The following is a 22,069-nucleotide window of genomic DNA, read 5'->3' as shown; positions in this document are numbered from 1 at the left end:
ACAAATGCAAGATTATTATCTGATCATTCCAAACCAACTGCTGAAACGGTAGCACCTGACAACACTGCAATCCCCAGTTTGAGGGCTGAAGATGAAGAAAATGAAAAAGAAACAGCAGTATCCACAGAAGACCATTCCCACCATAAGGTAAAAGTAACATCATTTATATTAATATAATTTTTTAATTCTCCAAAGGTCTTAGTTTCAAAGCATGGTAAAAGAGATTATGTTATTTATGTCTCAGTTTAATTTTTTTTAAGCATGATGATCACCTCAACTGCCTCCAATCACTAGAAGAATCATGAGGATTAATGAGTTTTACTACTTGGGCTGAGCTGCTGTATACTTGTTTCATTTTATAAAATCCAAATTCAGTTTAAACTTGTGGCTACAGAGTGTGAGGAATATTATAAACATGTTTACGTGATAGGGTGTGAAGAACAAGAATAATGAATATTAAACGTTACCTTAGGCATAAATATGGTTACATTATCGTTTGTTTGAAGAATGAACTTTTTTTCTTTTAAGGCTGAAAAATCATCAAAGTCAAAAGAGGAAAGCCATGAACAGTCAGCAGAACAGGGCAAGAGTTCTAGCCAAGAGCTGGGATTGAAGGATCAAGAGGACAGTGATGATGACTTAAGAGTGAATTTGGAGTATGCACCAACTGAAGGTACATTGGACATCAAAGAAGATATGAGTGAGCCTCAGGAGAAAAAACTCTCAGAGAACACTGATTTTTTGGCTCCTGGTGTTAGTTCCTTCATAGATTCTAACCAACAAGAAAGTATCACAAAGAGAGAGGAAAACCAAGAACAAACTAGAAATTATTCACATCATCAGCTGAACAGGAGCAGTAAACATAGCCAAGGCCTAAGGGATCAAGGAAACCAAGAGCAGGATCCAAATATTTCCAATGGAGAAGAGGAAGAAGAAAAAGAGCCAGGTGAAGTTGATACCCACAATGATAATCAAGAAAGAAAGACAGAATTGCCCAGGGAGCATGCTGACAGCAAGCAGGAGGAAGACAATACCCAATCCGATGATATTTTGGAAGAGTCTGATCAACCAACTCAAGTAAGCAAGATGCAGGAGGATGAATTTGATCAGGGTAACCAAGAACAAGAAGATAACTCCAATGCAGAAATGGAAGAGGAAAATGCATCGAACGTCAATAAGCACATTCAAGAAACTGAATGGCAGAGTCAAGAGGGTAAAACTGGCCTGGAAGCTATCAGCAACCACAAAGAGATAGATGAAAAGACTGTTTCTGAGGCTCTGCTCATGGAACCTACTGATGATGGTAACACCACGCCCAGAAATCATGGAGCTGATGATGACGGCGGTGATGATGGCGATGATGGCGATGATGGCCCCAGGCACAGTGCAAGTGATGACTACTTCATCCCAAGCCAGGCCTTTCTGGAGGCTGAGAGAGCACAATCCATTGCCTATCACCTCAAAATTGAGGAGCAAAGAGAAAAAGCACATGAAAATGAAAATATAGATACCAGTGAGCCTGGAGAGCACCAAGAGGTAAGATTATTTTAAATGGTCCTTGTCCAATAAAGCCAGCATTATCAATAAACACTCATGACCTTTCTCTGTGCTCTCACAGTGTCCTGTATGGATGTCTACTAGTACATTACTAAAATATATTACAGTTATTTCTTTTTAGGTCCATCTCTATCATTAGGCTGAGAATGCCTGTTTTATTTGGGTTCCCGTCAATGCAGATCTTGGATCTGAGTGTTGTTTATTTGAGAAGCACAGGGAACAAACATAGAGGAGTGCAGAAGTAACACAAGAAGGAAAGGAAGATAATAAAAGGAACATCACTGAAGCCATGGAAAGACATCTTCTCAGAATTATTCCATTTGGCGACTGAAGGAGCTGGGGTACTTCTTTTGGCTGAGGATTGCTGGGGGGTATTAATTTCCCAGCATTTCCAGTCTGTCCCTTGAGTGAGCCAGGTCAATTTCCATGATTTTTCAGGCACAGAAATGCAGATATTGGCCATTGAAAGTCCCTAGAACTAGCTGGAATGATAAATTATGACAGATCTGAAGGATAGGAGACACTGACAGCTGCTGCTCTAATGCCTTGAAAGCAGATGCCGTATTGTTTTTGAGTTGAATCACCAGTGTCCACCAAAATGTCTCTGACATAACAAAAGAGCCAACAATGTTTGTTGAATTAGTTATAAAGATTAAGGTCCTACTTTATTAAGCAAACACATACCAAAATGATGATCTGGAAACTACAGCAAGATCAGGGCAGGGAGGAAATATATTCAGAGCTTTCATTCAAAATCCTGGCAGCCACCCACCAGCAGGACTTGGCACAGATTTTGGTACACAAGGTCAATGGTAACTTCAATTACTGAGAACTCTGCTGCTACTCTAACGTAGGAGTTTTCTTATACCTTAAAAGCCTGGTATGAAAGCTTTACCAACAAATTCAAAGAGATTTCCAATGTAACTCTGGCTTAACTACAAAATCACAAGACAATACTACATTTCTAGCGTTTTCTCAAATCCAAAGAGGGGACTCCAAGTCTTATTGAGTAATCCCCAGAGATACCGCACTAAATCTCATTGATAAAGATAGAAATGGGTCCTGTTCTCCAAGGGTTACTGTCTACCTCCACAGTTGTGACTGATTTCCTTTTCTTTTTTCTTTTTTTCTTCTTTTTGTTTTGTTTTTGTTTTTGTTTTTGAGACGGAGTCTCACTCCTTCACCCAGGCTGGAGTGCAGTGGTGCAATCTCGGCTCACTGCAACCTCTGCCTCCCAGATTCAAGCAATTCTCCTGTCTCAGCCTCTCAAGTAAGTGGGACTATAGGCACCTGCCACCATGCCCAGCTAATTTTTGTATTTTTAGTAGAGACAGGGTTTCACTTTGTTGGTCAGGCTGGTCCCTACCTCCTGACCTCAGGTGATCCACCCACCTCAGCCTCCCAAAGTGCTGGGATTACAGGCTCCATTTCTTTCTTTTTTTTCTGTTTTGTTTTGTTTTTAGAAATGGAGTCTTGCTCTATCTCCCAGGCTGGAGTGCAGTGATGCAATCACAGATTACTGCAGGCTCAACCTCCTGGGCTGTAGCAGTCCTCCCACCTTAGCCTCCTGAGTAACTGGGACAACAGGCATGCACCATCACACCCAGCTGATTTTTTTTTTGGGGGGCGGGTAGAGATAGAGTTTCCCTATGTTGCCCAGGTTGGTCTTAAAACTCCTGGGCTCAAGTGATCCTCCCACCCTGGCCTCCCAAAGTGCTGGGATTACATGTGCGAGACACCACACCCAGCCTGGTTTCCCTTTCTGAGATTTGAAACGATTTGAGCATGAAAAATACTCTGTGAAAGTATGCACAGTGGAAATATAAATTAAGTAATAGTTCTCCTCTTAGCAGATTTTAACTTTTGCTATTGTTATTCTAAAGGCCAAGAAAGCAGAGAACTCATCAAATGATGAGGAAATGTCAAGTGAAGGCAACATGAGGGTGCGTGGTGTGGGTGAGTATGCATGAAGCAAGCTGTTTGTGACTATATCAAAGAAGAAATGGAATCTGCCACTTTGGGCTTGCCCCTCCATCCTTTGTGATTACTGCACAGAATTTTTTCTCTCCCCAATCCTCCCCAAGGAAATGCTCCCATAAATTGTTGACATTTTCTTGTGCATACTTGACATACTATGGGTAAATGTGTTTACAAACTGGAAGCCCTGTTGAGATATTAGTGAAAGGGCTAGAGTTCTTCTTCCTTAAATCCTTTTGCTTCTGAAAAGAATTAATTCTATCTTATTTATTCTCAAATCTGTAACTTGCTGGTGAATTTATATCCCATACTTGATAAGGGACCTTATTCCTCCTCCCATCACAAACATTTTGAATTTCAGCCTTATTTCACTTCTGACCAGCTTGCACAACATTGCACTAAGGACTTCAGACTATGACCATCTCAGGCATAGAAGAGCTGTCTGTTCTTTGCACATCTCCAATCCAAACTGCTACAAGAGGAAATCTAGATTATCATGTAAAATAATCTGTAAAATTATCATGTAAAATAGAAGGTTCCATCTGGAAATTAACACATCAATTAAAGAGGATTCCAATGTCTTCCCACTTCCAAATTTGCAAATTTCAAGGACTTCAAAATTTCCCCCTCATTAGTGAAAATGAAACTAGTTGAGTGAATTTGTATTTACATACTCAATTTAACTTTGTCCATGCTTCCTGCCCAATCTTTTCTGTTAGATTCTTGCATGAGCTTCCAGTGTAAAAGAGGCCACATCTGTAAGGCAGACCAACAGGGAAAACCTCACTGTGTCTGCCAGGATCCAGTGACTTGTCCTCCAACAAAACTCCTTGATCAAGTAAGTATTCTGCAGAATAGTCTTTAAGTGGCTCCAAAAGATTAGTGACTGAATAAAAATATTTGCAATTGAAATTTTTGCTTAAAAAAGGTAGATACTTAGGTTATCATTTGGATATTTGGGATATTTGGAACATCTGCAGTTGTCATTCTACTGAGCTTATCTAGAGCTAAATTGTCATCACCGTTGGTACAGTTTAGTTGATTTTTTTGATGCCAAATGGAACAATTACGATTTTAATAGTCTCACCTACCTGACCACATCTTTGGCACAGCACTGTTATCAGCATAGGAGCTTTAAGGAGCAGAGTGTCTTCCAGTGGGCATTTGGCTCTATCAGCTTTTTCTCCTACTTATCTTCCATAGGTTTGTGGCACTGACAATCAGACCTATGCCAGTTCCTGTCATCTATTCGCTACTAAATGCAGACTGGAGGGGACCAAAAAGGGGCATCAACTCCAGCTAGATTATTTTGGAGCCTGCAAATGTAAGATTATGTCCCTCATGTCGACCATCATCTCTGAGAGGGCTTGGGGTGAATCTGGACATGCCTGAATTGTCTATATGCAAACAGGGAAAAGCTGATGTAGTTCTGAACACAAAAATCATCAACTGGAGAAACTTAAAAAATAAGAACTCTCAGGCCTTAACCGTAGGAGATTCTGATTTAACTGAACTAGGTTGGAACCCTGATATTGTTTTTTTATTTGTTTTTAAAGTAACCTAGACAATTCTAATGTGCAGCCAGGGCTCAGAACCACTATGATAATGTTATCCACTTAATCACAGAGTTGAATCACTGGAATTTTGCTACATTATTTGCCCTCTTCCCAATTTAAGTTAAGCCTTTGCCAAGAAGTCTTCCGACAACACATTTTTCCAGAAGTTTTTTAAGGCTGTCTTCCTTCCCCAGGATACTCTCAATTGTGTTTGGCTCCCCTTACCGCTAAGTGATTCTCCACATTAGCAGTGCTTACTAATATTTCTGGGTCTCCTCCCCTTCCAGACACAGGAAAGGATGAAACATGTCAGCATCCTGGATGTTAGGTATGACCATATATCTTGCTTTGTCCAATGAAATGTGAAAAAAATCATCTATGTGAGTTCTGGGCAGAAGCATTGAAGAGCTGGGGTATGGTTCTCCATCCTCTGCTCCTTTGCCACCACAAACTCTCTTTGAGATAGTGGCCTCAAAAAATGGCAATGTCATTGGTGGCTGGCAAGATGGCCAAATAGGGACCACTCTGGTTTGCAGCTCCCAGTGAGAACAATGCAGAAAGAGGGTGATTTCTGCATTTCCAACTGAGGCACCTAGCTCATTGGGACTGGTTAGACAGTAGGTGCAGCTCACGGAGGGGGAGCCAAAGCAGCAATGGGTGTTGCCTCACCCAGGAACTGCAAGGGATCAGGGAACTCCCTCCCCTAGCCAAGGGAAGCTGTGAAGGACTGTGCTGTGAAAGACAGTGCATTCTGGCCCAGATACTATGCTTTTCTCACAGTCTTTGCAATCCACAGACCAGGAGATTCCCTCGGGTGCCTACACCACCAGGACCCTGGGTTTCAAGCACAGAACTGGGCCACCATTTGGGCAGACACCGAGCTAGCTGCAGGAGTTTTTTTTCATACCCCAGTGGCACCTGGAATGCCAGCAAGACAGAACTGTTCACTTCCCTGGAAATGTGGCTGAAGCCAGGGAGCCAAATGGTCTAGCTCAGTGGATCCTATCCCCACGGAGCCCAGCAAGCTAAGATCCACTGGCTTGAAATTCTCGCTGCCAGCACAGCAGTCTGAAGTTGACCTGGGATGCTTGAGTTTGGTGAGGGGAGAGGCATCCACCGTTACTAAGGCTTGAGTTGGCGGTTTTCCCTTAACAGTGTAAACAAAGCTGCTAGGAAGTTCAGACTGGGTGGAGCCCATGGCAGCACCATAAAGCCACTGTAGCTAGACTGCCTCTCTAGGTTCTTCCTCTCTGAAGGCATCTCTAAGGGCATATCTGAAAGTAAGGCAGTAGCCCCAGTCAGGGGTTTATAGATAAAGCTCCCGTCTCCTTGGGACAGAGCACCTGGAGGAAGGGGCGGCTGTGGGCACAGCTTCAGCAGACTTAAATGTTCCTGCCTGCTGGCTCTGAAGACAGCAGCAGATCTCCCAGTACAGCACTCAAGCTCTGCTAAGGGGCAGACTGCCTCCTCAAGTGGGTCCCTGACCCCCGTGCCTCCTGACCGGGAGAAACCTCTCAGCAGGGGTCAACAGACATTGAATACAGGAGAGCTCTGGCTGGCATCTGGCAGGTACCCCTCTGAGACGAAGCTTCCAGAGGAAGGAACAGGCAGCAATGTTTGCTGTTCTGCAGCCTCTGCTGGTGATACCCAGGCAAACAAGGTCTAGAATGGAACTTGGGTGAACTCCCACAGACCTGCAGCAGAGGGGCCTGTCAGAAGGAAAACTAATGAACAGAAAGGAATAACATCAACATCAACAAAAAAGATATCCACACAAAAACCCCATCTGAAGGTCACTAACATCAAAGACCAAAGGCAGAAAATCCACGAAGACAAGGAAAAAACAACACAAAAAGGCTGAAAATTCCAAAAATGGGAAGGCCTCCTCTCCTCCAAAGGATCACAACTCCGTGCCAGCAAGGGAACAAAAGTGGATGAAGAATGAGTTTGAGGAAGTGACAGAAGTAGGCTTCAGAATGTGGGTAATAACAAACTCCTCTGAGTTAAAGGAACATGTTATAACCCAATGCAAGGAAGCTAAGAACCTTGAAAAAAGGTTAGAGGAATTGCTAACCAGAATAACCAGTTTAGAGAAGAACATAAATGACCTGATGGAGCTGAAAAACACAGCATGAGGACTTTGTGAAGCATACACAAGTATCAATAGCCAAATCAATTAAGTGGAAGAAAGGATATCAGAGATTGAAGATCAACTTAATGAAATAAAGCATGAAGACAAGATTAGAGAAAAAAAAGAATAAACAAAGCCTCCAAGAAATGTGGGACTATGTGAAAAGACCAAACCTACATTTAATTTGTGTACCTGAAAGTAATGAGAAGAATGGAACCAAGTTGGAAAACACTCTTCAGGATATTATCCAGGAGAACTTCCCCAACCTAGCAAGACAGACCAACATTGAAATTCAGCAAATACAGAGAACACCACAAAGATAATCCTCAAGAAGAGCAACTCCAAGACACATAATTGTCAGATTCACCAAGGTTGAAATGAAGGAAAAAATGTTAAGGGCAGCCAGACAGAAAGGTCGGAATACCCACAAAGGGAAGTCCATCAGACTAACAGTGGAACTCTCTGCAGAAACCCTACAAGCAAGAAGAGAGTGGGGGTCAATATTCAACATACTTAAAGAAAAGAATTTTCAACCTAGAATTTCATAACCAGTCAAACTAAGCTTCATAAGTGAAGGAGAAATAAAATATTTTACAGATAAGCAAATGCTGAGAGATTTTTTCACCACCAGGCCTGCTTTACAAGAGCTCCTGAAGGAAGCACTAAATATGGAAAGGGAAAACCAGTACCAGCCACTGCAAAAACATACCAAATTGTAAAGACCATCAACACTATGAAGAAACTGCATCAACTAATGGGCAAAATAACCAGCTAGCATCATAATGACAGGATCAAATTCACACATAACAGTATTAATTTTAAATGTAAATGGGCTAAATGCCCCAATTAAAAGACACAGACTGGCAAATTGGATAAAAAGTCAAGACCCATTGGTGTGCTGTATTCAGGAGACCCAGCTCACGTGCAAAGACACACATAGGCTCAAAATAAAGGGATGGAGGACTATTTACCAAGAATTGGAAAGCAAAAAAAAAAAAAGCAGGAGTTGCAATCCTAGCCTCTGATAAAACAGGCCTTAAACCAGCAAAGATCAAAAAACACAAAGAAGGGCATTACATAATGGTAAAGAGATAAATGCAACAAGAAGAGCTAACTATCCTAAACATATATGAACCCAATATAGGAGCACCCAGATATATAAAGCAAGTTCTTAGAGATCTACAAAGAGACTTAGACTCCCACACAATAACAGTCGAAGACTTTAAAACCCCACTGTCAATATTACACAGATCAACAAGACAGAAATTAACAGGTATATTCAGGACTTGAACTCAGCTCTGGACCAAGCAGACCTAATAGACATCTACAGAACTCTCCACCCCAAATCGACAGAATATACATTCTTCTCAGCACCACATTGTACTTATTCTAAAATTCACCAAATAATTGAAAGTAAAAACTCCTCAGCAAATGAAAAAGAATGGAAATAATAACAGTCTCTCAGACCATACTGCAATCAAATTAGAACTCCAGATTAAGAAACTCACTCAAAACTGCACAAATACATGGAAACTGAACAACCCGCTCCTGAATGGTTACTGGGTAAATAATGAAATTAAGGCAGAAATAAGGAAGTTCTTTGAAACCAATGAGAATGAAGACAAAACGGGCCAGAATCTCTGGGACACAGCCAAAACAGTGTTTAGAGGGAAATATATACCACTAAATGCCCATAAGAGAAAGCAGGAAAGATCTAAAATTGACACCCTAGCATCACAATTAAAAGAACTGGAGAAGCAAGAGCAAACAAATTCAAAAGCTAGCAGAAGACAAAAAATAACTAAGATCAGAGCATAACTGAAGGAGATGGAGACATGAAAAACCCTTCAAAAAATCAATGAATCTAGGAGCTGGTTTTTTTAAAAGATTAACAAAATAGATAGACTGCTAGCCAGACTAATAGAGAAGAAAAGAGAGAAGAATCAAATAGATACAATAAAAAATGATAAAGGGGATATCACCACTGATCCCACAGAAATACAAACTACCATCAGAGAATATTATAAACCCCTCTATACAAATAAACTAGAAAATCTAGAAGAAATAGATAAATTCCTGGACACATATACACTCCCAAGACTAAATCAGGAAGAAATTGAATCCCTGAATAGACCAATAACAAGTTCTGAAATTGAGGCAGTAATTAATAGCTTACCAACCAAAAAAGGCTGAGGACCAGACAGATTCACAGCTGAATTCTACCAGAGGTACAAAGAGGAGCTGGTACCATTCCTTCAGAAAGTATTCCAAACAATAGAAAAAGAGGGACTCCTCCCTAGCTCATTTTATGAGGTCAGCATCATCCTGATACCAAAACCTGACAGAGACACAACAAAAAAAGAAAATTTCAGGCCAATATCACTGATGAACATCGATGCGAAAATCCTCAATAAAATACTGGCAAACCGAATCCAGGAGCACATCAAAAAGCTTATCTACCGCAATCAAGTCACCTTCATCCCTGGGATGCAAGGATGGTTCAACATACACAAATCAATAAATGTAATCCATCACATAAACAGAACTAATGACAAAAACCACATGATTATCTCAATAGATGCAGAAAAGGTCTTCAACAAAATTCAATACCCCTTCATGCTAAAAACTCTCAATAAACTAGGTATGGATGGAACATATCTCAAAATAATAACAGCTATTTATGACAAACCCATAGCCAATATCATACTGAATGGGCAGAAGCTGGAAGTATTCCCTTTGAAAACCAGCACAAGACAAGGATGCCCTCTCTCACCACTCCTATTCAACATAGTATTGGAAGTTCTGGCCAGGGCAGTCAGGCAAGAGAAAGAAATAAAGGGCATTCAAATAGGAAGAGAGGAAGTCGAATTGTCCCTGTTTGCAGATGACATGATTGTATATTTAGAAAACCCCATCGTCTCAGTCCAAAATCTCCTTAAGCTGATAAGCAACTTCAGCAAAGTCTCAGGATACAAAATCAATGTACGAAAATCACAAGCATTCCTATATACCAATAACAGACAAGCAGAGAGCCAAATCATGAGTGAATGCCCATTCACAATTGCTACAAAGAGAATAAAATACCTAAGAATACAACTTACAATGGATGTGAAGGACCTCTTCAAGGAGAACTACAAACCATTGCTGAAGGAAATAAGAGAGGACACAAACAAATGCTCACGGATAGGAAGAATCAATATCGTGAAAATGGTTGTACTGCCCAAAGTAATTTATAGATTCAATCCTATCCCCATCAAGCTACCACTGACTTTCTTCACAGAATTAGAAAAAAACTACTTTAAAGTTCATATGGAACCAAAAAAGAGCCCATATATCCAAGACAATCCTAAGCAAAAAGAACAAAGCTGGAGGCACCATGCTACCTAACTTCAAACTATACTACAAGGCTACAGTAACTAAAACAGCATGATACTGGTATCAAAACAGATATATAGACCAATGGAACAGAGCAGATGGCTCAGAAATAATGCCACACATCTGCAACCACCTGATATTTGACAAACCTGACAAAAACAAGCAATGGGGAAAGGATTCCTTATTTAATAAATGGTGTTGGGAAAACTGGCTAGCCATATGCAGAAAACTGAAACTGGATCCCTTCCTTACACTTAATACAAAAATTAACTCAAGATGGATTAAAGACTTAAACATAAGACCTAAAACCATAAAAACCCTAGAAGAAAACTTAGGCAATACCATTCAGGACATAGGCATGGGCGAAGACTTCACGACTAAAACACCAAAAGCAATGACAACAAAAGCCAAAATTGACTAATGGGATCTAATTAAACTAAAGAGCTTCTGCACAGCAAAAGAAACTATCATCAGAGTAAACAGGCAACCTACAGAAGGGGAGTAAATTTTTGCAATCTGTCCATCTAACTAAGGGCTTATACCCAGAATCTACAAGGAACTGATACAAATTTACAAGAAAAAAACAACCCCATCAAAAAGTGGGTGAAGGATATGAACAGACACTTCTCAAAAGAAGACATTTATGTGGCCAAAAAACATATGAAAAAAAGCTCATAATCACTGGTCATTAGAGAAACGCAAATCAAAACCACAATGAGATACCATCTCTCGCCAGTTAGAGTGGTGATCATTAAAAAGTCAGGAAACAACAGATACTGGAGAGGATGTGGAGAAATAGGAACGCTTTCATACTGTTGGTGGGAGTAAATTAGTTCAATCATTGTGGAAGACAGTGTGGCAATTCCTCAAGGATCTAGAACTAGAAATACTATTGGATACAGCAATCCCATTACTGGGTATATACCCAAAGGATTATAAATCATTCTACTATAAAGACGCATTCACACATATGTTTATTACAGCACTGTTCACAATAGCAAAGACTTGGAACCAACCAAAATGCCCATCAGTGGTAGACTGGATAAAGAAAATATGACACATATACACCATGGAATACTATGCAGCCATAAAAGGATGAGTTCATGTCCTTTGCAGGGACATGGATGAAGCTGGAAACCATCATTCTCAGCAAACTAACACAGGAACAGAAAACCAAACACTGCATGTTCTCACTTATAAATGGGAGTTGAACAGTGAAAACACATGGACACAGGGAGGGGAATATCATACACCAGGGCCTGTCAGGGGCTGGGGGACTAGGGGAGGGACAGCATTAGGAGAAATACCCAATGTAGATGATGGGTTGATGGGTGCAGCAAACCACCATGGCACGTGTATACCTATGTAACAAACCTGCACATTCTGCACATATATCTCAGAACTTAAAGTATAATTAAGAAAAAAAAAAAAAAAACGGCAGTGATCCTGAGCTCCGGGGAGACTGCAATGAGCAGAGCCCTCCTGCCAACTTGTATTGGACTTGTAGCAGGATTGCAAAATTGACTTTTGTTTCTTTAAGCCACTGAGATTTAGCATTATTTCTTACCGTAGTATCAGCTAATATCTACCTTTTTCTCTATTCAATAGCACTTGTGCCCTCCACCTACAAATTTCAACTCTGATTCTACAGCAGTGATTCTGGGGCCTAGCTGCACATCCAAATAGATCTTGGAGCTTTAAAAACATCCTGATGCCCAGACTTCACACCAGACCAATCACATCAGAATTTACTTGATTGGAAGCTGGCATTTGGTATGTTTTTTAAAACCCCAGGCAATTCTGTTGTGCTGCTGCCAGGGCTGAGGACCACTGTCATAATAATGGGGCCCTGAGAAAGCTCTGTCAGTTGCCAGAAGTTGTTAAGCCTCCTATTATGAGGACTTGCCATAGGACACGAATAAGCCCAAAGATTACAGTACGTTTTCTGCTTGTAACAGCTATTCCTACTTGTACGGACTTTGAAGTGATTCAGTTTCCTCTACGGATGAGAGACTGGCTCAAGAATATCCTCATGCAGCTTTATGAAGCCAACTCTGAACACGCTGGCTATTTAAATGAGAAGCAGAGAAATAAAGTAAGTTATCCACAGGTTAGCTTCTTCAATTTCTGTCTACAGGGCATGAGGAAGAAAGATGTGGTGGGGGGGCTACCTACCTCTGCATACTGGCAAAAGCCCACTGTGCTTCCCCACGCCCGGTTAGCCCATGTGGCTTAACAAAATAATAGATGCCACCATTCATGCCACAAGGTTTCAGACACCACCATACCGCCCCATTCTTCCCAATGGTCAGTGGCCTGAATTAGGGCTCTTCAATTCCTACCTAGAGCAAGCTCTGGTTGAGCAAAGTTAATATAAATTTAGCATTGATATAGTCAGTCCAAACATCTTATTTAAATCTAAGCGTTTGTTTTGTTCTCATAGGCCAGACATAGATGTATGATATAAAGTAAACCCATTACTCAAAATATCAGTAATATATCAAGATTAAAAAGCACAGAACATTGATTCCAGAAGCTTCCAGATAGTTCCAGATAGAAATTCATTCACCAGATAGTTATTGAGTGCATCCTGGGTGCCAGAAATTGACCTAAATACTGGAGATACAGCAACGAAAAGAAAATCTCTGCCTTCATGAGTTTACATTCTGGGTGAAGAGACAGACTCTAAACAAATAAGTATATATGTGTGTGTGTGTGTAATGTTTGTATATGCACATATGTGTATATATACACATATATGCATATATGCAATTATATATAGTAAAATGAGCATTTATGTAAATATAACCAAATCAGCAAATATATGTATAAGTATGTCAGTTGGGATTAAACATGGTGTGAAGACAAATAAAACAAGAAGGAGGGTGTGCATTAACTGTGTCAGATGCTGTTCATAGGTTGAGAGCTGAGGACTGAGAATTGGCCAGAGATTTAGCATGTCAAGGTCATAGTTGACCTTGATAGGAGCTGTTCCTGGGGTGGGAGCATGTTTCAGGAGGGAAGCTCCAGTGGACAGAGTTCAACAGAGACTAGGAGGAAGGATGTGGATGCAGCAAGTATAGACAATCCTTTCAAGGAGTTTTGCTATGAATTAATAAAGAGAAATGGGGTGGCAGCTGGAGGGGAAAGTGAGTTCAAGAGTCCCACCTAGGCCGGGCGCGGTGGCTCACGCCTGTAATCCCAGCACTTTGGGAGGCTGAGGCGGGCGGATCACGAGGTAAGGAGATCGAGACCATCCTGGTTAACATGGTGAAACCCCATCTCTACTAAAAATACAAAAAATTAGCCAGGCGTGGTGGCCGGCGCCTGTAGTCCCAGCTACTCAGGAGGCTGAGGCAGGAGAATGGCGTGAACCCCGGGGGGCGGAGCCTGCAGTGAGCCGAGATCGCGCCACTGCACTCCAGCCTGGGAGACAGCGAGACTCTGTCTCAAAAAAAAAAAAAAAAAAGGAGTCCCACCTAGCAGTGGGATATGGTAGAGGATGTTTGTATGCTTCTGGAAATAACCCAGTCAAGAAGGAAATATTAGTGGGCAGCAGAGAATGCGCACAACTGCCAGAGGGCGTTCTTCGATACATGTCCCACCCAGATGAGAGGGATTGGACTTAGGTTAGGAGCACAGGAAGGTCACAGGGAGCAAAGTTGTGGTTCTGGGAGCAGGTGGAGGTTCTGTTTGCTTCCAATTACTCAGTGAAATAAGAGTCAACTTCACAAGCTGAGAGTTTCACATTCACTGCTCAACAATAATTTCTAGCCCCCATCTTGAATACCTTGTCACAGAGAGCCTTGAGGGTATTAGCTATGAAACAGGGAAATTTCAATGGGGCTGGCCAAGCAGTAACACACCAGGGCAAAAGCAAGACTGAGTGGGCACTGGATGGATGACCTAGAAAACTAAGAATGGACTCTGTCATTGGGGGAAGGAGCAGCACTTTTCACTAACTAATCGCCTAAGTCAATTCAGCCCTTTTCATTAAAACCTCATAGTTTTAAAAAGAAATGCAGTGAACATTACTTGGTTAAAAGAAAGAGGCAAAAAATACTTACAATATTTAAAAGTTTAAAAAAGATTTAAATTTCTTCTAAAAACCAGAGGATTCTTACATCAGGTGCTATTCTGTGTAGACATGAGAAAGGCCTGTAGTATTAGTTGGAAGGAATTTCATTTGGTTGCACATGATGTCCTGAGCTTGTTTTCTCCTATCATGTTACTGTCACTCTTCACGTAAAGTTTAGCAAGTGACGAGTCCATTACATTTGTCTGATTCTCTGACAGTCTTCTGCCTTCCTAATCCCAGGTCAAGAAAATTTACCTGGATGAAAAGAGGCTCTTGGCTGGGGACCACCCCATTGATCTTCTCTTAAGGGACTTTAAGAAAAACTACCACATGTATGTGTATCCTGTGCACTGGCAGTTTAGTGAACTTGACCAACACCCTATGGATAGGTAAGAACTCTTTACCTTTCCATTTCTAGATTTATCTCTCTGATAAAATATCTACATATCTATGCAAAAGGAAAATCTAAACAGATTTGGGACATTTCCCAGTTCCATTTTAGAATACTGAAATGCCTGGTTAGGAGTCTAAACACAAAGCTGCTGTGTATGATTCACCCTAGAACTCAAGGTATAATAATAATAAAAAAAAAAAGTCTGGAACTTGATAGAGCTTATGTTGATAAAGTTTATGTTTTATAATTTTATCTTTTAATTCCATTTCTCAATGAACTTTTTGAAGTCCCCTTATCGCAATCATCAAAGCTATGTAATATTCATTAAAAAAAAAAAGCTGCTATGAAGATAGCACAATATGGCTACACCACAGCTCCCAAGTTTACATGTTAAGGTCCAGCTTCCCACAGAGACTCCTTCAACTTTCTCATTCTTGATCCTAAATTCCCAAGATTGGCCCAATGCGGGTCAAGTGACTACATCTAAAACAATCAGGTATGGCCAGTGGATGAGAACCAGGTTGTACCAACATGACTGCTGGGTACACCCCTATAGATTTAGGGTGGGGGAAGGACATTCCTGTGAAGACAGAAACCTTGTGAATCGACATCCCAAAAGCTGTCAACCTGACCCACAAACAGTTTATTTCGTTGGCAGTTTTTATCGGTATTCTATTTATATCACATATACAGCCATCTTATGGGAGAAAAATGTCCTTGGTGAGCCTCAGAGTTAAATCTTCATGCACAAGCTACTCAATTAATAGGATGCCATGTATTTCATTGCAGAGTCTTGACACATTCTGAACTTGCTCCTCTGCGAGCATCTCTGGTGCCCATGGAACACTGCATAACCCGTTTCTTTGAGGAGTGTGACCCCAACAAGGATAAGCACATCACCCTGAAGGAGTGGGGCCACTGCTTTGGAATTAAAGAAGGTAAATTCATCACCAGCCAAAGAAGAGGGATGTCTTCTTCCCCCAGACAAGCCCTAAGCCCTGCATGCTTCATAGAGAGGCCTGCCACATGTTCAAATTGGAAGCTAGAAACAAAAAGGTGGCAGCTTCCCAGATAGGACTCCCTTGGTGCACATGCTGTCATTGCGAACTCACTTCTTACTACCTTTATGGCACTGTTTTCAAAGGGTAGCAAGGGTGAACATGCATTGAGGTCTCAACAGTCAGCTAAGCCTAAAAAGATGTGTGAATCCAGAGTTGGGCCAAATCTCAGCAGGCTTTGTGTCCTTCCTTATTTCATATCCTACCTTAACCTGGGTCTTGGGCAAAACTTTTCAAAATTACACGTAAAGAATAAAAAAGCAAGCCCATTTCTGACAATGGGAGATGTCAGAACATCTCAGAATCCATTACCAACACACTGAAGACTGGATTTTACATCACAATTAGTGCCAGGATAATCCTTTAACCCAAAACTCACCCATGGCTTCATCCTCAATGAATGGGAGCTGTGGGAGGGTAGATCAGAGTATTCTTTCTTTACTCCTGCAGTGGAGGAAATTAAATTTAGATGCTTGTTTTGCTGGGTTATGTCTTAATATGTTTCCTTTTCTTTCCTTAAGTTAGACTTGAATTTTATGAGCAGGTATGTTTTCATTAATTAAGATGTGAAAGGCTGGGCACGGTGGCTCATGCCTGTAATTCCAGCACTTTGGGAGGCCGAGGTGGGTGGATCACATGAGGTCAGGAGTTAGAGACTAGCCTGGCCAACATGGTGAAACCCCGCCTCTACTAAAAATACAAAAATTAGGCGGGCTTGGTGGCACGTGCTGTAATCCCAGCTACTCGGGAGGCTGAGGCAGGAGAATTGCTTGAACCCAGGAGGCAGAGGTTGCAGTGAGCCAAGATCCCAACACTGCACTACAGCCTGGGTGATGGAGTGAGACTTGGTCTCAAAAAAAAAAAAAAAAAAAAATGAAAGATGTTCAAACAATGAGCATTCAAATCTACTCGCAATTCTCACCACACACACACAAAAATGATAGTATATGAGGTAATGCATTCGTTAATCAGATCAATTTAGCCATTCCACAATGTATATATATTTTAAAAGGTCATGTTTTACATGATAAATACATACCATTTTTATTTGTCAATTAAAATAAATAAATAAGAAAAATACCACTCACAGAACATAAATTAACAGTGAACATCAAATCTCTGAAACAGAGATTTCATTCATGTTTACAGTATACCCTTGGGATAAACATGCAGCTAAGCCGTTAAAGAAAGTCAGTTCATCAAACGTCGGAAGTTCCCAAAAAGAAATAACTTGTGCAAACTTCATTTTTAAAATATCCCCCATGCATAAGTAGAAGGCCTTGAAATTAGAGAGGAAGAGGTGAAAGTATGAGGATTTACTTATTAATAAATAGGTAAGCAGAGAGGGTCAGTCCTTTTCCTTGCAATATCATTCTGTGAAATAAACATTCTGTGAAAGGATGTATATTTTTGTAAGTACCTAGTTCTGTGTATTAGTTGTCTATGCTGCATAGTGAATCACCCCACAACTTAACAGGTTAAATTCTTTCTCACGGTTTCCAAGGGTCAGGAATGTCACAGTAACTAACCTGGATGGCTCTGGATTAGGATCTCTCATTAGGTTGTGGTCAAGGGGTCATGCAGCGCGGCAGTTATCTGATGGCTTGACTGCGGCTAAGGGTCTACTTCTAAGCTCGCTCCCATGGCTCTTTGCAGGAGCCTTCAGTATCCCATCGTGTAGGCATCTCATCCACAGGGCTGCCCACAGCATGGTATCTAGTTTCCTCCAGAGCGAGTGACCAGGCAGAAAGAGAGAAAAAAGCCAAGACTGAGGCCCCAATGTCTTTTATAACCTAACCTCAGAAGTTATATATCATGACTTCTGCCTCATTCTATTGGTCACACTGACCAATCCTGCTACAGCAGGAGGAGGAGAAGGAGACCACGGGGGGGTTGGATGTCAATTGTCTTTCTAACATCTATGATACAAGCAGAGTACTTATAAAAATTCAAATATATCCTTCTGTCCTGCCCTGCCCACCATTATCTAGAGGGGAAAACTCAGCTGGGATGGGATGTATTTATGAATGCCTGTTTATATGACATGTGATTTTAAAGGACTGATAAAAAGGCGAATTTAAACAGAGGCCATTTTACTTAAGAAAACCAGCTGCATCTCATTCTGCCTTTCGCAAAGCTTCTGGCAGCTCTTCAGTGTGTAAGCTCACCCAGGCTCCACTGGGCGGTTGTCTGGGAGAAGCAGGAAGGACTTAAAGTCCAGTCATTTACAAAGCTGCTAATGATCTTGTTTGTGCTCTGTGGTTTGGCCAACATTGCCTTATTTTGAAGAAAGGAAAAAATTATCACATAACAAACCAATAAAGCAGATATTAAATATTCAGTCAGAACATGTAAACAACTTACTGCTTTGGAATGTAGCTAAAGAAAAACAAATCTATTTGTAAGTATACCCTTCTTTCCTTCAAGGCTGAGAAATCTACAGAAGGAGAAGATAAAGTTTAGCCAATGTTTTCCTGAATTTTAACTGCCTGTGATAGATGTGCTCATATATTCCTCACATAGCTGTTATTAACTAGCTGTGTGAATTAGGGCATGTTGCTTATCCTCAGTGAGTCTCATTTTCCTTATCTGTAAAAATGGGTCAGGTAACAGGTGCAGGAGTCCTCATTTATTTTGTGCCCATACATACCATGCATTGACACATACCCATGCTAATCGTCAGAAAACCCTCCAAGTGAGACTAACAGGGTAAACAACTCAGATGACGCAAGTTCCCCTAAGCCATTTAAAGACGTTATCCTAAGAGTACTGGGGGATCACCAAAGTGTTTCAAACAAGCCAGTGATTTCCCTGGGTTTGTATTTAAGACGGATTCCCCTGGTTACATTGTGGTGGGGCCAAAGAACTGTTGAGAGAATATTGTGGTAAACCCAGGCGAGAGCTGATGAGAACTTGAACTAGGGGAGTGACCAAAGGGGAAAAAAAAAAGAGAAGTAAACATATTCAAGATATATTTTAAGACATAAGCATACTCAAATGTATAGCATGTGGAAATAAGACAATATTTGATAGGAAATATGTGGGAGCAGAGAGCAGACAGGTGAGAGATTGAAAAGAGAAGTGCAATGCCTAGGTCCCTGGCTCAGAACAGGCAGGGTAAATAGAGGTAAATAGAGGCACCTTCCACTGAGAAAACACAAGAACAGAAGTGGATTTGGAGTAAATGACAAATTCCATTTTAGATACGTTGAATTGTAAAGTATTAGGTTGTCTCCTAAGTGTTAGTTTCATGCCAAAGTAATTGTGGTTTGGCCATTATGTCTACCACTCCATCAAAACTACCATTATCCCTACCACGCCCACCACTGATGGGCACCTACATTGATTTTATGTCTTTCCTATTGTGAATAGTGCTGCAGCGAGCATGAGTGCATGTGTCCTTTTAGTAAAAGGATTTTTTTATAAATATACCCAGTAGTGGGATTGCTGGGTTGAATAGTAGATCTGTTTTAAGTTCTTTGAGAAATCTTCAAACTGCTTTCCACAGTGGCTCAACTAATTTACATTACCAGTGTCTAAGCATTCCTTTTTCTCTGCAGCTTCACCAGCATGTTGTTTTTAGACTTTTTAATTATAGCCATTCTGACTGGTGTGAAATGGCATCTCATTGTGAGATGGCTTTGATTTAAATTTTCCTGATGATTAGTAACATGGAACTTTATATATATTTGTTGGCCGCTTATATCTCAAGACAGGGTTTTGGAACTGAAATGCATATTTGAGGATTATAAGCATATAAAGAATAATTGACACCAGGGAAGGGAATTAATTCTCCCAAGGAAAACGCATTGATTTACATGAAAAGGGATCTAGGATTGAATACTGCACTGAGAAACAACAACATCTAGATGATGGATAGGAGAGGAAGAAAGAATTCAGTAAGGAGAATGAAGTTTCTCCTGAAATGAAGGAAGAAAACCAGGATAGTGCCATGCAAAGGAGGTGTTTCAAAGAGGAGGAAGAGATTAACAGTGCCAAATGCAACTGAGATGTCAAAGAAGATGAAAGAAATAAGGATATCCTGGGTGGCCTTGGTTAGTTTTGGTGGAATGGTAGAGATGGAAGTCACATTCTATAGGTTGAGAAGAAAAGGGAGGTGAGAAAGGGTAAGGAGTGAATGTTTGAGTGCAGGAAAGACCTAGAAAAGATACAGAATAAGGGGAGCATTTTTTAGAATAAAAGAGATTTGAGCACTCCTTTCATTTATTCATTCATTTGCTCAAGAAATCTTTACAGGCCGGGCGCAGTGGCTCACGCCTGTAATCCCAGCACTTTGGGAGGCCGAGGCGGGCAGATCATGAGTTCAGGAGATCCAGACCATCTTGGCTAACACGGTGAAACCCCGTCTCTACTAAAAATACAAAAAATTAGCCGGGCGCGGTGGCGGGCACCTGTAGTCCCAGCCACTCGGGAGGCTGAGGCAGGAGAATGGCGTGAACCTGGGAGGCAGATCTTGCAGTGAGCCAAGATAGCACCACTTCAGTCCGGCCTGGGTCAAAGAGCAAGACTCCGTTGAAAAAAAAAAAAAAGAAATCTTTACAGATGGTCTACATAAATGCAGGCACTGTTCTAGAGGCTAAATATGAAGCATATTTAAATGCTAATGGAAGGGTCTAGTAAAAAAGGAAAGGTGGAAGAAGGATGTAAGAAAAAAAGAGGAAAGTAAAAGGAGAATCTTGTGAAGGTCAGAAGAGATCTTGAGCATAGGTAGAGGAATTAGCCTTAACGTCAAGAAAAAGGACAATCTCTTATCTGAGCAACAGAAAGAAGACAAAGGCTATGGGTGCAAATATAAGTAAATGTGTAAGTAATGAAGCTATTATCTCCATTTTTCATATGAAGCCAGTACTCAAAAAAAAAAATCAAAGTCCATAATCTTTCCCATTCTCTGGGCTAGATAAAGATTATTAGCAGGAAAATTACCTAGTGCCCACACAGAGTAGTATAACAGTTTGTTAGGGTGGGCCATGTTGGTAAGGAGTGATCTTATATTTGCTAGAGGCTGCTGTCTTCTTCCACAGGTATGGCAGCAATTTCTTTCACAAGCTACTCAATTAAAAACTGGATTTACCTGGCACTACACTTCTATTTATTTCCATTATATTTCAGCTCACCTTCTAGATTAGTATACTTGGCACTTCTTGGCTGGACCTCCCATTAACCTGCTCTTCCTCTATCAGTGGTTCTCAACCCTGCAGCCAAATTACCTGCAGAGTTTTCTCAATGTCTACATGCCATTAGTCCACCCCTAGAGATTCTGATTGTAGAGTCCAGAGGTGAGGCCTAAAAATATATATTTGTAAAAGTTCATGAGTGATGTTGATGCCCTACCAGAGTTGAGGATCACCATTATACTGCCTTATTAGATGGTTTCTCTAATCCCCCAACTCTAATATTGTTTGTGCTACTACTCTGGCTACTTTCTAAAAGTGTTGTTTTGCTTCTTGTTTTTTATAGAGGACATAGATGAAAATCTCTTGTTTTGAATGAAGATTTTAAAGAACTCAACTTTCCTGCATCCTCCTCTGTTCTAACCACTTCAGAAATATATGCAGCTGTTGATACTTGTAGATTTATATTTAGCAAAATGTTTGCATGTATGACAATGAGAGTAATTGCTTGATAACAACCTATACACCAGGTATTTAACATTAACTTTGGAAATAAAAATGTAAAATTAAGTAAAGTCAACATATGCAAAATACTGTACATTGTGAACAGAAGTTTAATTCATAGTAATTTCCCTCTCTGCATCGACTTATGAGATAATTAATGATAAAACTATTAATGATAAAAATAATGCGTTTGTATTGTTCATAATATCATGTGCACTTCAAGAAAATGGAATGCTACTCTTTTGTGGTTTATGTGTATTATTTTCAATATCTTAATACCCTAATAAAGAGTCCATAAAAATCCAAA

At 40.6% G+C, this 22,069-nt stretch overlaps 1 protein-coding gene across 1 annotated transcript in view; it reads left to right on the top strand.

Annotated features, from left to right (window-relative positions):
- The window catches only part of SPARCL1 (SPARC like 1), a 56,881-nt gene extending 34,812 nt beyond the window's left edge, over positions 1-22,069 (top strand). The window contains exons 3-11 of the mRNA XM_030819109.1: positions 1-147; positions 529-1,536; positions 3,441-3,513; positions 4,254-4,372; positions 4,738-4,858; positions 12,555-12,691; positions 14,915-15,063; positions 15,858-16,006; positions 21,605-22,069. Coding sequence (XP_030674969.1) covers positions 1-147; positions 529-1,536; positions 3,441-3,513; positions 4,254-4,372; positions 4,738-4,858; positions 12,555-12,691; positions 14,915-15,063; positions 15,858-16,006; positions 21,605-21,633 — 1,932 coding nt within the window. The 3' untranslated portion in view covers positions 21,634-22,069. The remainder of the gene's footprint in view (positions 148-528; positions 1,537-3,440; positions 3,514-4,253; positions 4,373-4,737; positions 4,859-12,554; positions 12,692-14,914; positions 15,064-15,857; positions 16,007-21,604) is intronic.

This window comes from Nomascus leucogenys, chromosome 9 (assembly GCF_006542625.1).
Source record: "Nomascus leucogenys isolate Asia chromosome 9, Asia_NLE_v1, whole genome shotgun sequence".
In the NCBI taxonomy this organism is placed as follows: domain Eukaryota; kingdom Metazoa; phylum Chordata; class Mammalia; order Primates; family Hylobatidae; genus Nomascus; species Nomascus leucogenys.
This window is presented reverse-complemented; position numbering and strand designations above follow the sequence as displayed.